The sequence below is a fragment of the Apodemus sylvaticus genome, chromosome 21, assembly GCF_947179515.1.
Source record: "Apodemus sylvaticus chromosome 21, mApoSyl1.1, whole genome shotgun sequence".
NCBI lineage: Eukaryota > Metazoa > Chordata > Mammalia > Rodentia > Muridae > Apodemus > Apodemus sylvaticus.
The window spans coordinates 18,575,191-18,595,348 of NC_067492.1; the positions used below are offsets into that span (position 1 = coordinate 18,575,191).

Sequence of the window (20,158 nt, forward strand, 5' to 3'; positions counted from 1 at the left end):
AGGAAAAGCAGAGTAAATAGCATCCCCAAGTATTGCACATGGTCCTTTTTATTTTCTGCAGTGAAAGGCTTCCTTCCTCCCTGCAGACCTAGAAGCCTCGGGTTGGCAGAGTGACCTTATCTAGACATGATCGTGATGTTAGTAGCATTCCTGGGTAGTGATTTGAGACAGATGGTGCTGACATGAATGGCTCAGAGCAGTAATGGGGAGAGACAACGAATCACAGGACAGCTCCAGGCATGTTCCAGTTACTGCTGGATCAGGACGGATAGGGCTGCGGAAAGGTCCCAAGACTCAAATGTCTCCGTGGCAGAAGAGCTCCTGGCTGGATTCCTGCCTTCAGACATGTCTGGTTGATGGGGAGATGCTTTCCTGAGAAGACCTCTCTCCCATCAGTTCTTCACAACTCCCAGACGGAGCTGGGCAAAGGAAGTAGCCAGCTGCAGCGCTTCCTGAAGGCAGCCCACGTTCTTGCCTGTGGCCTGGGCAGACACATCCTTGCCACCACCTTTACCATCCATCAGGCCTGAAACCTGCTGGACCCACTCGCTGGCTTTTAGCCCCCGGTTGGCTGCATTCTAGAAGACAGGAAGGGAAAATGGTAGTCAGAATGGGATTGAGGTGGAGAATGGGGGGGGGGGGGGAAGCCCCAAACACCCATTTGTATCATGCACGATGCTCCCACAGGCCAAGACTAACTATAGCTGTGACAGGAGAGCAGCCATGGCCACTGCCAAAGTGAGGGTAGCGGGCCAAGCCAGGCATTAGCCAGGAGTGAATTCTTTCACCAAAAGAAAGCCTGAGGGGTAAAATACACGGAGGAAGGCGTGAACGACAGACAGACTGAACGACAGACAGACCAACAGTTTCTAGTGAGGACTGCATGCACACAGACACTGTGAAGAACCCCTTTTGAGAAGCTACTCCTAGTGTTTCCCATTGGCCTCAGTCTGCAGGCTTTTATTCAGGCCAAGGCTGTAGGAAGAGCTCACCTGGGGAACCTGACACAAGCACGTGATCTTGCCGGCCTCATTGTCAACTGTGAACAGCATTGCAGATGTCTGAGGAGAATGTGTCTTGAAAAGCTTCAACGCTTCATTCAGGGCCTGTGGGGAGAACCTTGTGTTAGCTCGCTGGGGCAGGGAGCCCTGCGTTCTACAAGGGAGTCTGTGGAACTCAGCCCTCAGAGCACATCCCACTTCCTATTAAGAGAAGACGCTGTTCCCAGGAGCCCATGCGAAGACCAGCGGCAGGACGCTGCCCATACCCTGGCTGAGGTCGGCCTCCTACCCCCAAGAAGCTCCTTCTCAGGCCAACAGATCTCTCCATGGCTCAGCCTAACTTTAGTACTAAGCAGTGAGCCTCAGGTGACCACACAGCCCAGATTTAGAGGACTGAGAAGGCTAGAAGGACAAACACCCACTCAGCTGACAGGAAGGGCAGCCTGGCCCTCTCCCTGCTTGCCTTGGCTGACGCGCCGCTCTCCATCTCCAGGATGACCAGAGGCTGGTTGGGGTTGCTGTCAATCAGCTGCTTTGTCCTCTCTAACACCTACAAGAAGCCCAGGAGAAAGGTTTAGGCCAAGGGCCCAGACTCTAAACCCTGCCAGCCTCTGCCTAGGAAGACTTTTGGGCTCTCTTTCCAGCTACCAGCACTGCCAAAACTCACTCGCTTCTGGACATCAGCTTTGCTGGCCCGGTCTAGGTCGTCCATGACTTTCTTCAGGGATTTCAGAGTCTCCCGTTGTTCATCTTTCTGCCACTGGGGGATGACTGCAGTGGCCAGGGCCTGGAACCAGAACAGAAGACCATCTGGGGTCTGGGCTAATAGGAGGTAGGGTGAAATTCAAGCCCACTCTACCCCACCCTCTGTCTTTGAACCAAAGTCATGCATGGCTAGAGTCTGAGAAAACAGAGAAAAACACAAAGATCTCTGCTGTCGTTTCGCTATGTTAATGTAGCAGCCATCACTGGACAGAAAGTAGCATGATAGAGGGCTTCTGTTGAGACCTGGTCCCTACCAGCTAAGAATACAGCCTGCAGAGACTTGCAGAAGCCCAGCATACCAAGAATACAAACAGTTTAAACGCAGGGAGGGTCTCACTGCCCAGCTTGATAAGAAACAGAGGGAGGCTGTCCCTACCTCACTGAGGTCAGCAATCTCCTTCTGCACATCCTTGTTGGGTGCAGTCTGGGCCTTCACTTTGGTCTCCATGGCAGAGAGAGATTTCTTCAAGGTTTCTGACTTCCTGAGGGCCTAGGAAGAGAATAATCAGAGCTATAGACACCAGGGTTTCTTTCCTCCAGGGAGCAAGCGCTCTGGCCATACATGCCTGCTCAGCAAAGGCTATGCCGTATGTAACTCCTGTTCAAGGCTGGTTCATGTTCATGAACCGGAAGCCCTTTCACCTGGGAAAATGGCCATTCCGCAGGATCTACCACAAAGCTGAGCAGCTCTCCTTGGTGCCACGATCCTCACCTTAGGTCCACCCTGGGCTATGTGGAGGGAAGGGCATAGGAAGCAGAAGGAAACTCGGCTTCCCCTCACGCAGAGCTGTGCTGGGAAGAAGGCGCAGGATTTATGCATTCTGTTTTCCTAGACACTGTTTGTTTTTTGGAAATTTCTACTATTCTGTGTGTGCTGTGTATGTATGTATGTGTGGTGTATGGGTATATGTACATGGGTCATATGTGAAAGAGAAGGAGTCAGTTCTCTCCATACATTTTACATGGGTCACTGGCCACCACCTCAGGTTGTCAGTCTTTGTGGCAAGTGCCTATTTGTACTGAGCCATGCAACTGGCCCCCAAATATAAAAAATTAACCATGAAACCTTGCAGAGCGACAGCTTTCCTCTGACAGGCAGGGCCCAGAGGCCAGCCTGACCTCTCACCTTCTGGGCTTCGGCACCTGTGACAGCAACAATCCTCCGGATACCCTTGGCAATGGCTTCTTCAGTCACTATCACGAAAGCTCCTGCGTGGCTAGAATTCCGCAGATGTCTGAAAGTAGAACACAAAAGGGCTGAAGAAGAGGAAGTGTACAGAGCCCTGGATGAGATGCCTCTGCACTAGGAAGCAATTCTGAGACAGGGTGTCCCTATGTAGCCCCGGCTGACCAGGAACTCACTCTGTAGACCAGGCTGGCCTCAAACTCAGAAACCCTTCTGCCTCTGCCTCCTAAGCGCTGGGATTACAGGCGTGTGCCACCACACTCCCGGCAGTCTTTCAGTCTTAAGGGATTTATGAGCATAGTTCAGAAAAAAGACAAGAAAGAGAAGGAGCAGAAAGGGGAAGAAAGTTGGACTGAGGCCAGAAGCCAGGGCTTCAGACTGCTGACAGCAGGACGCCACTTCTCTGAGCCTCTGTTCTCTCAAGTACAAAAAGAGGAGAAGCCTATCTGCTTCACCAGACGGTTATGAAAATCCAACAAGACAGTCTTTAAAATGCCTAAGTCCCTGCTACCCAACTCAGTAATACTGCATGTGACATTTTGTTGGAACAAGAGATACATCTTAATATATGTAAAGACGCTCCTTGGTGAGAATATTGAGGACTACTTTTTGAAATCGTAATACAACTCTTAAACAAACAGATCTGGAAATAGGTCTTATTCTCCAGTTGCTCGGAGGACTCGAAGTGCATTAACTCTCAGTAACTTTCTAAGAGAATGGCACAAAGTCTTTGAAAGCCATTCGTGAAGGTGTCAGTGAATGTGTGTGTGTTTGAGTATATGTGAGGCTCACCTAAAGGCCTGAGTCAGTGGGAGAGGCCGGGAGCTGCATCTCTCAGGGCCCCTTGCCGTCTCTGTACACTTTTAAATGTTCCCTGATGGCCCAAGCCTTGCAGGGCTCCATGGCGTAATCAGGCCTTTAGATCGTGCTTTCCCCACGTTTCTTTTGGAATCTGAGCTTGCAGAAGCAAGCGGTCAGGAGTCAGCTTAGGAGCTCTCAGACAACAGAGTCAGCGTCCCGTCCCAGAAGCTGCTCAGGCTGACAGAGGGAACCAAGGAGCACAGGTCTAGAGTGACCGGGGGCCAAAGCCAGAGCTCCGAGAGCATCTAAGCCTGTTTAATCCTGAATTCCCACAACTTCATTTTGAGGATGAACCCAGGGAGAAAGAGCCAGCAATTAAGAATGTGCAGGCAGTGTCTTCACCTCCTCATCCCCGGAAGAACACTTCATCAGAAACCCAAGACATGCTCATGTTGAACACTGAGGGTTCTGACTGAGGCTGTGAAGATTCTTGGAAATCTTATTTGGCAAGTCCATTTCTGAGGACTTCATTTTACCCTTAGGAAAATGAGAGCTGAAGGTCGATGTAACAATGCTCGTTTAGCACCCATGAGGCCGAGTTCCATCCAAAGCATGGCAAATAGTAAACACAAATAAATAAGGGAAAGGCCTGTGGCCTAGTCTAGCTTCACATCCTCAGGGGGCGCCATACGCAGGTAAGCCTGTCTATTACTGTCCCCGCCTAGGTACTCACGTTCCTCCACAAAACTCAACGGAAGTAAGGGAGCCGGCTGGCCCGGAGGGGTCATCCAGCAGCTCTGACACTGGGACCCCAATGGAGACGACTCTCACGGGGTCAGGATAGGTCTCATCAAACACAGCTCGAAGGCCCTGGATGGCTTTTGCTGCTGCCAGGGGACAATCTTGGGTGTAGACAGGCTGCCATAAAAAGACAAGAGAGAAATAGATGCTGGAAAAAAAAATCTCTGAAGGTGAGGAAGTGGCTTGGCGAAGCTCCTAGCCCGTATCCCGGCTCTAAAGTTGAAACCCCGCTGTGTCTGGTACACACCCTGAGCCCTCTGCGATAACAACCTGTGTTAAAGCCAAGAAAGCCAGACAGAAATTTCTAACCTTTTTGCTAAAACTGCTAGGCAAACACTGTATGTAACGACAAGAACACTGGCTTGTCTGAGGAGGAAGGAGATGAAAGGCACCAGCACTGTAACAGCAGTTGGAGAGACACCGCTTTCAACATCTCTGTGAACGGGTCAGGACATGGTACAACAGAGTGGGAACATCTGGATCGCTGAGCCTCCATGACAGAAAGCCACGGTATGGGAAGAGTGCGCCCCATGTCACAACAAGTCTCCGACATGAGAAAGCCTACCTTAGCTGCCTCAATCATGCTATTGACAATCTCCTCAGCCTTCTTGATCTGCTGCGTGGACATGGCTCCCTTGGCAGTGAAGTCAAACCGGAGGCGGTCGGGAGCAACCAGTGACCCTTTCTGGTCTGCTTCCCCAAGCACTGAGCGCAAGGCGAAGTTGAGGATGTGAGTAGCTGTATGGTTGCTCATGACGGGTCTCCGCCGAGGCTGCAGAGAGCACAGACGGTGGCTATGAGCTGCCCGCAAGCACTAGAGCATTTTGTTGAATATAAGGATACTTAGAGTACAAACAGTTCTTCCTAGCTTTCCTTATAGAGCAAGCGTATAACTAAGTTCTGGCACGGAGGATGTGAGAGGTGAGGGGGCAGACACGCCCTCCCCTGCTCCTTCCTCTGCTTACAACAGGAATAACAAACTAGGGCTCATGGGCCACATCTGACTGGTTTTCTGTTTGGATTTTTTTTTTTTTTTTATGGCTCGGAATTCAAAAACCCATGTGTCTCTGCCTCCTGGGATTAAGGACTTGAGCCACCATGCCCAGTCTCTTGTTTGTTTTGATAATATTTTGTAAATAGGATTACTGGAACGCAACTACATTTATGTTTACACACATTAAACATGGAGTACCACATCATAGCTGAGAAATTGTGCTTGATAGTGTACGGCCTGAAAAGCCAAAAATATTTACTTGGGCCTTCCAAAATGAAGCTTGCCAACCCCCGGCCTGAACAACGCGTCTCACAACTACTGTTTTGGTCCATGAAACTAAATCCTGAGCAAACCCTAGGGAGGAGCAATAAGCAAAGACAAGCCGGCCCTGTATCATTTTTATAATGAAACACATATTACCGACTACTTTTGAGCTATTACTTTAGATCTCTGTCTCATGCAATAGAACCTAACTTTTTTTCTGTTTTTGAGACAGGGTCACACTATGTAAGGCTGAGCTCAAACTCTTGAACCTCCTACCAAGCACAAAGATGCCAGGTGTGCCCACACAGTGCCTGAGTTCCGAGTTCTTAATATAAATAAGCTTCTGGACTCCTGAAAAAGTTGATGGGACTTGTAGGGCATTACCAGGACAGAGACGTAGGAGAGGGCTGACTGGGAAAAAGGCGAAAGGAAGAGGGCTTATGGGACTTATGGGGAGGGGGGATCCGGGAAAGGAAAAATCATTTGGAATGTAAACAAAGAATATAGGAAGAAAAAAAAAGTTGATGGACTTTGAAAAGCAGTCCACGGGAGAAGGAAATGTCTTAGAGGATACAACCAAGGTATATTATATACACGTATGAAACTGTCAAAGGAAAAATAACACTTCGGAAAAGATTAACTTGGGATCAAATAGGCTTGAGGTTAGCTTCATCCCAAACAATCTACGAAATGCACCCACCTTTACTCCTGTACTTGGCTAACAGTGTCACTTAGGAGGGGCCGACAAAAAGTCTCAGTGGGCAAAGCTTGACATTCTGAGTTCAATACCTGGGACCCACTTGGTAAGAACTGACTCTTTGGGGTCATCCTCAGCCTCCATATGTGTGCTTGCACATGTGCACAGAGACAGGATATTAAAAATAGGCAGGCATGGTGGTGCTCGCCTTTAATTTCAGTACTCAGGAGGCAGAGGCAGGCAGATCTCTTGTGAGCTCAAGGCTAGCTCACAAAGTGAATTCCAGGACAGATAGGGCTCTATAGATAGCCTCTGCCTCAAAAGAAGCCAAAAATAAATACATATATATATAAAATAATTAAAACCAAGATCAAATGGGGAGCTGGACAGGGTGGTGCAGGCCCATGATTCTAGCATTCAGGAGGCTAGGACTACAGGATGACCCTACAGCCAGCTTTAACTACAAGGTGCTCAAGAGACTGTGTCACCAAGTAAATAAACGTAATGTGGATCAGCGTGTGTAACTTACCTCATCAATAAACAGCCGGACTTGATCGCCCACTTTCAGGTTACCATATATCGTTCCTATGTGCAACACATACCCGCCTCGGACCTGAGCATTCTTCACTGTAAACTCAGTTTTCTGCAGAATCACGGATACCAACAAGTAAATAAAATTTCTAAATATATTAATTCACCCACCATGCGCATACATATCCCTACTGTCTGATGCTGCGCACACTGCCCTGTGATGTCCCGGGTAGCCTTGGGTGGATCTGCCTCTGAGCCTTCTTGTCTTCTCACTCAGGTGCTGAGATCACATGCGTATAACCCGACTCCCAGTTTTATACAGCGAGGGGACGGAATCCAGGGGGTGTGCGTGCTAAGCGAGTGCTCTACAAACTGAGCTCTTCCTCCACAAGGACCATCTTAAAATCCTATGAGGTGGATCCTGTCCTATCCTTCCGGTAGGAATCAGCTGCCAAGGGGCCCAACTGACCAACTCATCAGGACCAAGCAGCCAGCAGTGGCCACATGAGGCTGAGCTGTCTAAGAATGCTTGTCCTTCAAGAGTGGCCTCTGCCAGGAAGGCTGATGCACGCCTGCCTCTACTCCCAACACAGGCAGGGTTGAGGCAGGCTTCCTGTGAGTTCAAGACTGACCTGGGCTATCTGCCTCAAAAGCCCCACAAAGAATACCAATCAGCCAGTGACAACAGAGTCCTTATCCTGATGCATAAGGAAGCATTAGGAAGCAAGTGTTAGCATTTGCATCCTGGCTGCAAGGATCCTTCAGGACTCAGGATCTCTAAGAACTGAGAAATCTTAGCTGCAGAAGAAATACCAACAAAAGAATAAAATCCAAACATCTGTCAGGTCAGTCCCGGAGGCTCCGAGTGTGAAGGAGAAAGAAGGCGCCCAGGCCCACGCTTGCCTTCCACGGCTAACACCAAAGAGTTTGGCCTTACATCCTCACTGCTGTCTTCGACCTTCACCAAGTAGCCTTCGTCGTAGATCTGCCCTCCTTGTTCCGCATAGAAACAGGTCTTGTCCAGCACCACTCCGCACTCCTGGCCAGTGACCACCTCATCCACAAACATCTTTTCCCTACGCAGAGCAAGCACGGTAGCCACTGTACACTCGAACACTGCTCAACAGATGCAGAAACGGGAGACAGGTCAGTGGCTCTGGTGACATCTATCTGTGCTGAGACTGAAGAGTGGACCCAGACCCTCACACGGAACCCGAGCACTCCCCGACGGAGCGCCCAGCCCAGCCCAGGTCACATACTCTTTTTTTGGATTTTTGGAGGTAGGGTCTTAGTACGTGGCCCTTGCTGGCTTGGAATTTTCTATATAGACCTGGGTAGCCTCCAACTCACAGAGATCCACCTACCTCAGCATCCTGCATGCTGAGATTAAAATCATGCAACACCACACCTGACTAAACGTTCTTAGTTGCTTTGTGCTAAGTTCTTTTGTTCAACACTGAGGTGCTAGTTGTCTAGTGTATTTTGAAAACCAGCCCATTAGACTTTATGAAAAGAACTCGTACACTGATTCTCTGCCAGGGAATCACTGCTCCAGTTTCTAGTTTCTAAAACTCCGGGGTTCCCTAGGGTCTAGGCTTTTAATATTAACACTGGGGCATTTCTGAACAAACCGGACAGTTGGTCACCCTGTATCTTAGACAGAAACTTGGTAAATCTACTTCTGTCTCACATATTATAGCAGTCTCTAGTTCAAATTCTCTCACACCTATATCCATACAGATACACACACACACACACAGACACACAGACACACAGACACAGACACACAGACACACACACACACACACACACACAGATATACACACATTTAAATCTAATGGACATGGGCTGGGCATAAGCACTTGGGAGGCTGAGACAGGTGGATTTCTATGAGTTCACGGCCAGCCTGGTCTAAATAAGAAGTTCCTACCAATAGGATAGGATCCAAACTGCCTCACTATGTAGATTTTGGTATAAGAAAATCTCTGCCAGGCAGGCCAATCTATTGCACATCCATTTGTTTATTCAGATTTTCTAGAATTCTATTATGTGGGTAGAGGGCTCAACAGCTACTATGACTGTGAGTGTTTCAAGGCCCACTGTCTTTTTTTCTGCAATGTGTTATCAGTTAAGGGAAATTAGTTTAAGAGTAGCTGGAACTCCCTATGTTTTTGTTTTTGTTTTTTTTTAAACAACTTTCTGTAACTATATTTCAAAATAGTTAAAGAGGCTGCCGCCATGGGCGCCTGTGAGTACATCGGCATAGCATGACCCGCTGGGCACCGTGAGACTGAGCTCTTGAAACTCCCCAAACAGAAAGGCAGACAGTGGAAGTAGAAGGCTCAGCATACCGTAGCTGCCATTGGAGTCTGAATGGTAGTTATACTTTGGAGAGTCATCTGTGGCCTCCAAACCCTTTGCCCGGAGCTCTTCAATAGCATAAATGTCCAGCATGATGAGGTCTTCCCCCCCTGCTCCCTTGCCCTGTGACTTCAGCTGTCAAAACAAGAGGAAAAAAAGCCTTAGTTACATCAGTCTGGGAGAAAAGAGAACAGAAACTTGGCAAAAACTATAGCCGAGGAAAAACTAAGAATAATGCCTTTAATATTTTTTCTTTTTTAAGTTTAATGTATGAGTGTATTGTAGCTGTCTTCAGACACACCAGAAGGTGGCATCTGACCCCATTACAGATGGTTGTGAGCCATCATATGGTTGCTGGGATTTGAACTCAGGACCTCTGGAAGAGCAGTCAGTGCTCTTAGCCAATGAGCCATCTCTCCAGCCCGTCTTTAATCTTTATACTACTGGCATTTGGCTGTCTTCTTGCATGTCAGGAAACTAAGTAGCATCTCGAGGCTCTACCAACAAGATGACAGGGAACATCTGCCCCTAGTTGTGAAAACTTAAATTGTCTTTAACACATTAGCAAAGCCTCCAGCTGAGCGACACTGGTCTGGGGGTGTGGAGACCTTAAAGGGAAGGAATCCAGTTGCCTTGCCAAGCAGGTGCTGCCTCTCATCATATCCCGAATATTCTTTTCCTTTTGTGGTGTTGGTGGTATGAAAAATAGAGGTTGCTTCTTAAGATACAGAAAGTAGCCCCAAGTGTGGGGGTGAGCGAGTGAGAAGGGGAGACGGGCTTAGAAGTCACTCCTCACACTCCTTACCTGGGCCAGCTTCCTCTCCTCTTCAAAGCCATCCATATCTACCACCAGGCCCTTCTCTTCAGCAATCAGTCCAGTGAGGTCCACTGGGAATCCGTAAGTATCATAGAGGAGCCAAGCGGTGTCACCTGCACAGTATATACAAAGGGACTGTGTCACAAGGACATGGACAAACCCTTTCTTTCCCACGCCAAGTCCTCTCAGGGCACTGCTGGGCGGGACAGAAGTGAACGGAGTTAAGGCTTTTAGCACTGAGGTATAAGGATGAAGGGTCTCCTGGTAAATTTCTGTTTGAGTTCTTTAATCTTTCTCTTTAAACATTTCACTCTAATAAAAAGGAAGAACCAGGACTAGAGAGACAGCCCGGAGGTCAGGAGCACTTGTCAATCTTGCAGAGGACCAGGATATTCACAATACCTATAAGTCAGGTTATTCACAATACCTATAATTTCCCAGGGGTTCCAGCGCTCTCTTCTGTCCTCTGTGGGCACTGCACTCACATGCCAACACCCCCCTCCCCATACAGTCACAAAGAAGCAAAACATTGTGGAGAAAAAAAACCTTCAAAATTAATTTTCTCAGCTGATGAAAGACAATGTGGACCCCACTCGTTACATTTAAGTGAAAAATATGCAGACATAAAAACCTATTTGCAATTTCATGCAAATAGATAAAAAATCCTGAAACATTGGTTACACACTAAAATCTTTTTGTGGTGTATTTTTTTTTTTTTTTGATTTGTTTTTTTTCCCCGAGACAGGGTTTCTCTGTATAGCCCTGGCTGTCCTGGAGCTCACTCTGTAGACCAGGCTGGCCTCGAACTCAGAAATCCACCTGCCTCTGCCTCCCAGAGTGCTGGGATCACAGGCGTGCGCCACCATTCCTGGCTGTGTTTTTCTTGAGATAAGATTTTGTTATATAGCCCAGAGCCTGGCCTTGACCCTTGGCCTTCTGATCCACCTGCCTTGGCAGCTACAGTGCAGAGATTACAGCCAACATCTTGCCAATTCCTGAGTTTACCTCTGAGAAACATATTTGGAAAAAGTTTTCACTTCTGTATGGTTTGACAGTAAATTCTTTTATAATTCATTTTGCTCCAAGTCTTACTTTACCTCGAAAGTGGCCTAAGTCAGGTACATTCAGCCTCAGCAGAGGTTTAAGGACTGGGCCTCACCTGGGATGGTTTTGCAGTCTCCTAAGCTCTGAATTTTTCGGTCGAGGATGCGCCGCCCTCTGCTGAGAGTCTTAAGAAACTGCACCTCTTCTTCATTAATGATGTCCTTTACCATATCTGGGTCCTTCTTCAGCTCAGGAAATGCGTCTCCCTGACAGAAAAGGTTCAGTGTGGCCAGACTATTCCATGACACACCCCCTTCTTTTTTAAGGTGGGGATTCACTCTATGTAATCCTGGCTGGCCTACTACTTACACAATGCAGATCATGCTGGCCCCAAACTCATCTGTCTCTCCCTCTCAAGTGCTGGAATTACAAGTATATACCACCATACCTGACCTCCATGATCTCTCTCCTAAAACATCCTCTCGCAGTATATTGCTACCTGCCATCTCTGCCTTAGACTATGGCTTCAGTACAGAAGCCGAAAGCAGAGATTTTCTACTCACCAGGGACTGAACGACAACATCAACCAACGTAGCAAAGAAACCCCTGCTGGCATTCAGTTTCTCGTGGGAATACCGAACAGCTCTGCGAAGGATCCGTCTCAGCACGTACCTGTGAGGGCAGACCTGAGTGTCAGCTAGGAAATATCCCATAGTAGCTCCTTTAAAACTTCATCGAAGCAGAGCGACATCAGCTTTCTGTTTCCTCTGCTTATGCAGAGAGTTTGTCTAGCTACCTAAGGCAAAATCAGGCTGGTATATGAGGTCACAGGCCCACCTAGTCCAGAATGCAGTTTCCTGTGCTGAGTCAGGATCTGCCCCTATGCTGCCAAGACCTGTCTGTCAGCTTTAATGTACTTACTAGAATATATTAAATATTATAGCCTTAAAATATGTTAAAACCCTCTTTAGCTGTTAAAGAAGGGAGAGGGTCCCTCCACAACACAAAAGACAGCAACAAAACAGTAATCAAGTATGGCTTTGAGCTTGTCAGAACGCTTATGGTATCAGCCCAAACCCTGCCCACGGTGTGACCGACTCACCCCCGTCCTGTGTTGTCAGGCCGGCCACCATCAGCCAGCGCCACAGTGATGGTCCGGGCGTGGTCAGCCAGAACCCTGTAGGCCATGTCAATTCCATCCGCATCCTCAGCACCGACCTTCCCAGTATACGGCCTGGCGCCGGTACCCTGCAGGTGACCAGAGAGGGGGCCGATGAAACAGTCCTGTTCCTGCTGCCTTACACAAGCAGGCTCCAAGAGGGTGAGGTCTGGGAGAGGATGACTGTCTTGCCATACACCACAATTGCAAGAAAGTGATACCAGAGAGCCAGAGAGCCTCAAGCCAGGCCCGAGCCCTGGTGATGGTGTAGCGAGCCTTTACTCAAAGAGGGCATGCTGACGGGAATGGCATAGGCAGACAGCAACGAGTACTTTGGGCTGTCAGAGCACACAGCCATTCATCTATGACAGCAGTGCTATGCTAAAGTCCGTCCTGCAGACCTCCACAGGAGCAAGCATCCATGTTTGCAACACAACCAATACCTTCTGAATGGCTTCGAAGTAAGGAACGAAGAGGTCGGTGTCATAGTTGGACATCTTGTTCTGCAGCACAGACACCAGTCTCTCTAGGCCCATCCCTGTGTCGATGCTTTTCTTGGGAAGAGGTTTCAGAACACCATCAGATTCCCTGTATAACAGATACAAAAAGGAAGCTGGAGCAGGCCCCGGGGCTGCTCCTTTCTGGGCCTACTAAGCTGTTGGTTAAAACTAGCTTAGTACTGTTAGAAAATTGTCATCATTCACCATTTGCCTAGTCTGGTTTGTGAATAGGAGGGTGAATACCCAGCTTCCTTGTCTTGTCATTTTAGGGGTGGGGACAGGGTCTCTCTACATAGTCCTGGCTGTTCTTAAATTCACTATGTAGACCAGGCTAACCTCAAACTCACAGAAATCAGCCTGCCCTTGCTTCCTGAATGCTGGGATTAAAGGCTTGCACCACCATACACAGAGCCTTATTCTTAAATAGAAAGCAAATGGTTCAGGAAGACATTATAAGAGATTAGATTAGTTTTTAAATAGGTCCATCCCTGTCCCTGGGAGCAAATGGAAACCTGACAATACAATGTCACAAGATCCCAGAGGCATCTGAAGCTTAGGGCTGTTGTCAGCCTGATAAGATTGTAGACAACCTTCGGCAAAAGAACTGCTCTTAGCAGGGAGGAGCAGGGCCTGTGGACACACTACCTGTTATACTGGATGAACACAAGGTTCCAGATCTCTAGCACGTTGGGGTCATCTTGGTTGACAAGGTGTGCAGCGTCCCTGCCACCAATGCGGTCATAGTGGATCTCGCTGCAGGGACCACAGGGGCCTGTGTCACCCATCTCCCAGAAGTTGTCCTTCATGTTGCCAGGGAGGATTCTGGCCTCATCCAGTCTGCACAGAACAAGGAAGAGGAAGCAACTTGAAGCCATCAACAGAAATCCCTCCAAGACTAGCTTCTGCCACACAACAGATCCCCATGATTCCTTATGAAGTAAGTCCCACTGCCAGGCAATTACTCATGCAGAGATCACGTTTTTCTTTATGTTTTTGAGACAAGAGTCTTGCTATATAGCCAAAGCTTGTCCCGAACTCAGGATCCTGCTGCCTTTGTCACCAGGTTATAGAGATCACAGGTGTGTCATCAAACCTGGGCGTCACAATGAAATTTAATAATTAAATACCAAGGGGCTGAGGTATAGTTGAATGGCCAAGTGTATATTTGGAACTCACTGTAAAGAGGGAAGGATTGGAGTGGGTGAGTAACTGTCCTGAATCTATCTTCCTTCCTTCTTTCCTAAGAAATGTATGTAATGTATATGAAGCTCTATCTGATGCACACCGACATGCCAGAGGAGGGCATGAGATCATGTTATAGATGGTGGTGAGCCACCATGTGGTTGCTGGGAATTGAACTCAGGACCTCTTGAAGAGAAGCTAGAGCTCTTATGTGATGAGCCATTTCTCTCATGAAATCTCTCTTAGTGTAGTGGGCTACACTCTTATCTTTACTACCCCTCCCCCCTTCTTTAAGATTTAAGAATTTTTTAAAAAGAAATTTTTAAAAAATTCTGCAAGAGCAATATGAGCTCTTAACTACTAAACCACTTCTCCAGCCCCCTCTTACCCTAAATTTTGCCAGATCTGTCTACACTCCAGATCTGGCTCAAGGCCGGCGGCCTCATCCCCACCGAAGTAAGTGACGTAGAGTCTCTCAACTGGAATACCAAACTCTTGGGTAAGAAGTTCCAGGGCCATCTTACATGCCAATTCCTATGAAAGAAAGATCCAGAACTCGATTCAAAACAACATCTTCATTATAAACCACAAAAATTCAACTTCTATAGGAAATAGAAAATGAAACATCAAATGATACATGTTTTCTAGGGAGTCTCAGGATTATTAAATGCCCTTCATTCCTGAATCTAAATGATATTTCATGTTTTAAAACAAATTAAAAACCCTACCCCTTTTTGTGGAAATGAACCTTATGTTAGAAAGAAAAAAAAAATCTAAGTCACCTATGTTGAGCTTACCTTGAAATAGTCCCCAAAAGACCAGGAGCCCAGCATCTCAAAGAAGGTGTGGTGGTAGACGTCTTTGCCGACGTCGTCCAGGTCGTTGTGTTTGCCCCCAGCTCGGATGCATTTCTGGGTGTTGGCAGCTCGGTTCAGTTTTGCCATAGGGTGAGATGGGTCAATTGTGTTTAGGAAGATGGGTTTGAACTAAAAAAGGAAAGAGAAAGGTACAGCTTGACTTTTGAACAGTACAGGTTATGTCAAGTGTGTTTAACCTACAGGATGTAGTTCCAGGTCTCAGAGCAGTGGTTCTCACCCTTCCTATTGCTGAGACACTTTAGAGTTCCTCGTGTTGTGGAGACACCAACCATAAAATTACTTTGTTGCTACTTCATAACTGTGATTTTGCTACTGTTATGAATCATAATGTAAACATCTGATATGTTTTGTTGCAAACTCATATGCAAGGAAAATTCAAGCAAGACTAGGTGGTCTGCCCCTGATGGGCAGAGCATAGAAAACTATGCAATGATTATACTGCACTTTCAGGGGTCTTCACACAGGAGACACTACCACATCTCTATCAGAGCGGGTATTTTCTTTAAACAGAACTAAGAGGCTAGCCAGGGGCGGTGGCCCACGCCTGTAATCCCAGCACTCTGGGAGGCAGAGGCAGGCGGATTTCTGAGTTCGAGGCCAGCCTGGTCTACAGAGTGAGTTCCAGGACAGCCAGGGCTACACAGAGAAACCCTGTCTTGGGGGAGGGGGGAACAAAAAACAAACAAACAAACAAAAAAACAAAAGGAAAAAAAACCCACCAACAACAAAAAAGATCATCCCAGAAGAATTCATGTGACAAATGTGCTCACTTGGGAGTAGAGATGAGAAAGAAGCAAAGCGATGACACAGAGGAGTGTAACCCCCTCGGCTGAGGAAGGAATGGGTATGTAGAGAAATACATGCAAGCAACATATACATAAAATAGAAATAAATCACCTTTTAAAAAAAGATTTGGTTAGAAGCACTTGCTGTTCCTACAGAGGCTCTAGATTCAATTCTCAGCATCCACATGATGATGGCTCACAACCATCTGAAACTCCAGTTCCAGGGGCTTTAAAACCCTTCTCTGTCAGGCACACATGTAGTATATAGATGAGATACCCACACATATAAATATTAAAAAAAAAAAGGTAAAAAAAATGTTTGCCAGGGCTGGGCTTGGTGGTCCATGATTTTAATCCCAGCTCTTGGAAGACAGAGGCTGGTGGATCTCTGTGAGTTCTAGCCCAGTCTGGTCTATATAGTGAGTTCCAGGACAGCCAGGACTTTTATAGAGATACCCTGTTTCAGAAAATCCAACCAAACCAAAAGACGGCTGTAGTGACTTAGCTACACTGCGAGACCAAGGCAGGCAGATCTCCGAGCTCCGGGGACAGGTGCTCATACATACACGTAACGAGTGCTGACGATATAGAGTGCTTGCTGATTACACCTTGAAGCGCCAGGTCCAATCCCCAATAAGACAGGAAAGAAGACACTCTTTTTTGGGGAGGGGGGTTCATCAAGACAGGGATTCTCTGTATAGCCCTGGCTGTCCTGGAACTCACTCTGTAGACCAGGCTGGTCTCGAACTTAGAAATCCACCTGCGTGCGCCACCACTGTCCAGCTGAGAGCCACCCTCCTCTGCCTCTCAGCTGCTAAGATTAAACCTTGCACTACTATATGAGGGCTATTACCGGGCCTATCAAATTCTTGGGCCTATCAAATTCTTGATCGCAATGGCCATAAAAGAAAAGAATCTTCCCAAGACTCATTTAACGATGAATTTCTCGGCTAAATGTGGGAAGTCGTGTTCCCAGCCCCCCTTACTCACTTCTAACCACCACACACAAGCAATACTGTTCTCAGAAACTCGGGCTCACCACGGAAAGTCGTGCAAGTTTCGCTGTTGCAGACCCCAGGTGGTGCTTCCCCCCCCACCACCACCACTCTGCTGTCCGCCCTCAGCCAGCCCGTGGGGCACAGAGAAGGAAGACCTTTACCTGGTTCATGCCTGCGTTGGCGAAGAGCAGAGTGGGGTCATCCAGAGGGATGGTGGCGGAAGAGTGGACATAGGTGTGCTCATTCCGTCTGAAGAAATTTATAAACCGCTCTCGGATCTCTCGCGCCGTTAGAGTGGAGTCCATCTTGGAAAGTCTCCTCAGGGAACTGACGGGAAGAAGGAATGACAGGACGTCAGGGAAATAAAACTAAGAGTGGCCATTACACAAGACTTGTGGCGTCTCAAGCCAAGTCAAAGAATAACATAGATTAGCTGGGTTTTTTTTGATCCTAAAACCTTCGTGTTGCAATGTCCCAGGTTACGGTCGAGAAATATTTTTGCTGTCTCAGCAGAGTGGCCCAGGCTGTCTTCGCCTGGTTGACCTCGAGCAAAGCAGGATTCTTATTCATGTTTTCATTCACTAAACAAATATGCACTGAACGCCCACTGCTCAGGTCACCTCAACAAAAGGGGGAATCTGAATCTACAGGCCTCTCAAGAGCTTCCAGGCTCTTTGTCAACCTACAGCCTGAGGGCTGTACAAAGTTCCACATCCCCAAAGGCAGAGCTGCCAAGTTTGGGCTGAGACTTGTATCAGTGGCTGTGAACCCAGGGATAACCACCTAAAATATCAGGCATGTAACAACCTCTGTGTAGCCTAAAACCTCCAGAACCTCAGCTGGGAAAGGGCTGGGTTCTAGCCCTGCGATTACTAAGAACTGGGGCTATACACGGCTCAGTGGCGGAGCACACATCATTTCAAAGTAACCATGCTATTGGAAGAAGAGCCCAGGGACTCAGAAGGGAGGGAGACGGAAAAAAGGCAACTTTATAGCTTCAAAACACTTTTAAGAATATTATCACGTCCCTGAAAGGCAGGGTGTGTGTGGGGTGGGGAATGACTGGTGGGTGAGTGCACCAATCAGTGTCTAGTGTCTTAGTGCTCCGCCCCGCTGGGTGTCCACATCTAAACATTTCTAGAATTCTACAGCCAGCTCTAACCTTAAGTGCATCACTTAAATTCCACTGTGTGGAACAGGACCTTGTGAGCATCAAAAAAGGTTAATGAAACGGATACTATTTTACACCCGTTAGCACAGACAGGGTTTTTAAACACACCCCCAATGCACATGCCATCCTGACTCAGAGCCAAACACAATTCCAACTGATCTACTTATAACTCAGTGAGCATATCACTCACTTGGACAGAAGCTCCAAAGGGGCAAAAAGGACTTGAGTTCCCCCATGAGTCAAGGTTTCCGCCTTCTCTTCTCAGCCCTCCTTAACAATGGCTACAGACTGACTTTACCTTTCTAGTCATAGTTGCTACAAGAAAACTAACCGCTTCTCTACTCAGACAAGCTGAGGTAATGATACACTCTAGAGCACATCTGGACTTCCCATCTTTGCCTACTCATTCAATGTAATGACCACGACTGTGTGCTAAGAACCTGTGGAGAGTCAGTGCCCTCAGCAGGCAGGCCACTACATACAGACAGAACCGGTGTGTAGACTGGGATCTAGCACGCTGGAGACCCTATGGAGACCGAGGACTGTTCAAAGCCGTGTCCCCACCCAGACAGGAGGCTGAGGATGGAAAATTGAAGGTTCCAGATCAGAGACCCCCGACCTTAATAAATAAAGTTTCCAACATTACAACTTGTTCTTTCCTCAGTATACAATAAGAAATCTGTAGCACAGAGGCAGGACTGAAAACACTACATCCCAGCAGGGGCTAAAAGGCCTCTGCCTGACTACTCTTTTCCCCTCTTCCCAGTGACTTCGTTTTGATCAATCGTAAAGAAGTACTTAAGCAAATCTTTCCTTTCTTTCCTTCACCAGGTTCCCCCTCTTTTGCTGTCTCCTAGCCTCAAATGAGCATTTGCTATGACTACTTAATGCTCACCTCCCAATCACAGTCTATGTTACATCTCAGTAGGAATCCTGGCTGGCTTCAGTTCTCCGTTACAGCGTGTTTTTAGTATCTAGTAGAGTGGTTGGTAAACGCATGCTCGTGATTAATCACATTGATCTTTAAATAGCATGGTCCGCATTAACATACTTCAAAGCACACCAGGAAACTCAGGCTGTTTGAAAATTTGCTGAATATACTTGTTCGGTTGAACCTGAGGGTATCAACTATTCTGATATTAAGAATAGAGGCGGGTCGAGAATCGTGGCGAATACCTTTGATCCCACCACTCAAAAGGGTCTCTGTGAGATGAAGCCAGCCTGGTCTACATAGTGAAACCCTGTCTCAAAACAACAACATAAAGAATCGAGTCAGGAGTGCTGGCTCACGTCTGTAATTCCAGCACTCGAAATGCTGAGGCAGGAGAACTGCCGCGAGTTCAAGGCCAGCCCGAGCTAAAGAGTTGAGTTCAGGCCAGTCTGGGATAAGGAGTGAGAACCTAAAAAAGAATGAATGAGGTGCCTCTTAGAGAGAGACTCCATCCATCTCGGTCACTGTGCTCTCCACACCTGGTTCCCCAACCCCCTAAGAGATTAAAATTAGAGGAGACAAACCCTTAGCTCTGGGTGGTGACAGGAGAGCAACCGCGATCTTCCCACGGTCTTGGTCCTCCGCAAGTTCACCCGAAACCACACCACTTTCAGTGCTCCGAGGGAATAGCAAAAGCTACTCTCGAGGTCGCGCTCCTGCGGAGTCCCGGGTCTCGACCCAGGCCAGGGGCGGGTCCGCCCGGCAGTGCTGCAGCGGCCCCTCCCCCTCCAGGCGCCGGCTCTTCTCGTAGAGCTCTCCGGGCTCTCTTGCTTTTATCCCCCCGCGTCCCGGTCCCCAGGTCCTTGCCCGGAGCCCACTGCCGCTCACCCGCAGTTACCGGCTCCCTCAGATGCGCACACACAGCTATACCCACCCGCCACGACCGGTACCAGACTCTTACCTCACCATCCAATCAGAATGCTCTGATGAAAAGTGACCCGCTACGCCTTGTCATCCCCTGATATTATTGGTCCACTCAAATGTCAATCATTCGGAGCGCGAATGAGCTAACAAGCCGGTTTCTGGGAAGGCTCCTGGGCTCGGCTGATGCAATGCTCAAGAAAGCAAGGACACGGCGTGTCACGTGACAGGGTTGGCTATTGGCTTCTGGGGGCCGACATCTTGGGTTCTATTGCAAAGTCCTAATAGCTGACAGTTAACAAGAGGGAATGAAAACGTGAATTTGGTGGCAAGCGCAGATTTTGGTGTAGAACTCTTGTTTACCTGCAAAG

At 47.9% G+C, this 20,158-nt stretch overlaps 1 protein-coding gene across 2 annotated transcripts; it reads right to left on the reverse strand.

Moving 5' to 3' along the window:
- Positions 1–30: 30 nt before the first annotated feature.
- On the reverse strand, positions 31–19,819 carry Aars1 (alanyl-tRNA synthetase 1). Of its 2 annotated transcripts, none has more exons than XM_052166214.1 (21): positions 19,451–19,819; positions 16,926–17,091; positions 14,901–15,089; positions 14,492–14,637; positions 13,567–13,758; positions 12,865–13,009; positions 12,365–12,510; positions 11,826–11,934; positions 11,378–11,528; positions 10,207–10,331; positions 9,392–9,536; positions 7,978–8,156; positions 7,039–7,152; positions 5,120–5,326; positions 4,487–4,671; positions 2,893–3,001; positions 2,143–2,256; positions 1,669–1,788; positions 1,465–1,551; positions 993–1,106; positions 31–578 (listed from the first exon to the last, which is right to left on the reverse strand). In XM_052166214.1, exons 2-21 carry the CDS (start codon positions 17,067–17,069, stop codon positions 393–395), a joined length of 2,907 nt encoding a protein of 968 aa, XP_052022174.1. In that variant the 5' UTR covers positions 17,070–17,091; positions 19,451–19,819; the 3' UTR covers positions 31–392. The 2 variants fall into 2 exon arrangements, with proteins under 2 accessions (XP_052022174.1, XP_052022175.1); XM_052166215.1 differs by having other exon boundaries at positions 19,755–19,775.
- Between the last annotated feature and the right edge of the window lie 339 nt (positions 19,820–20,158).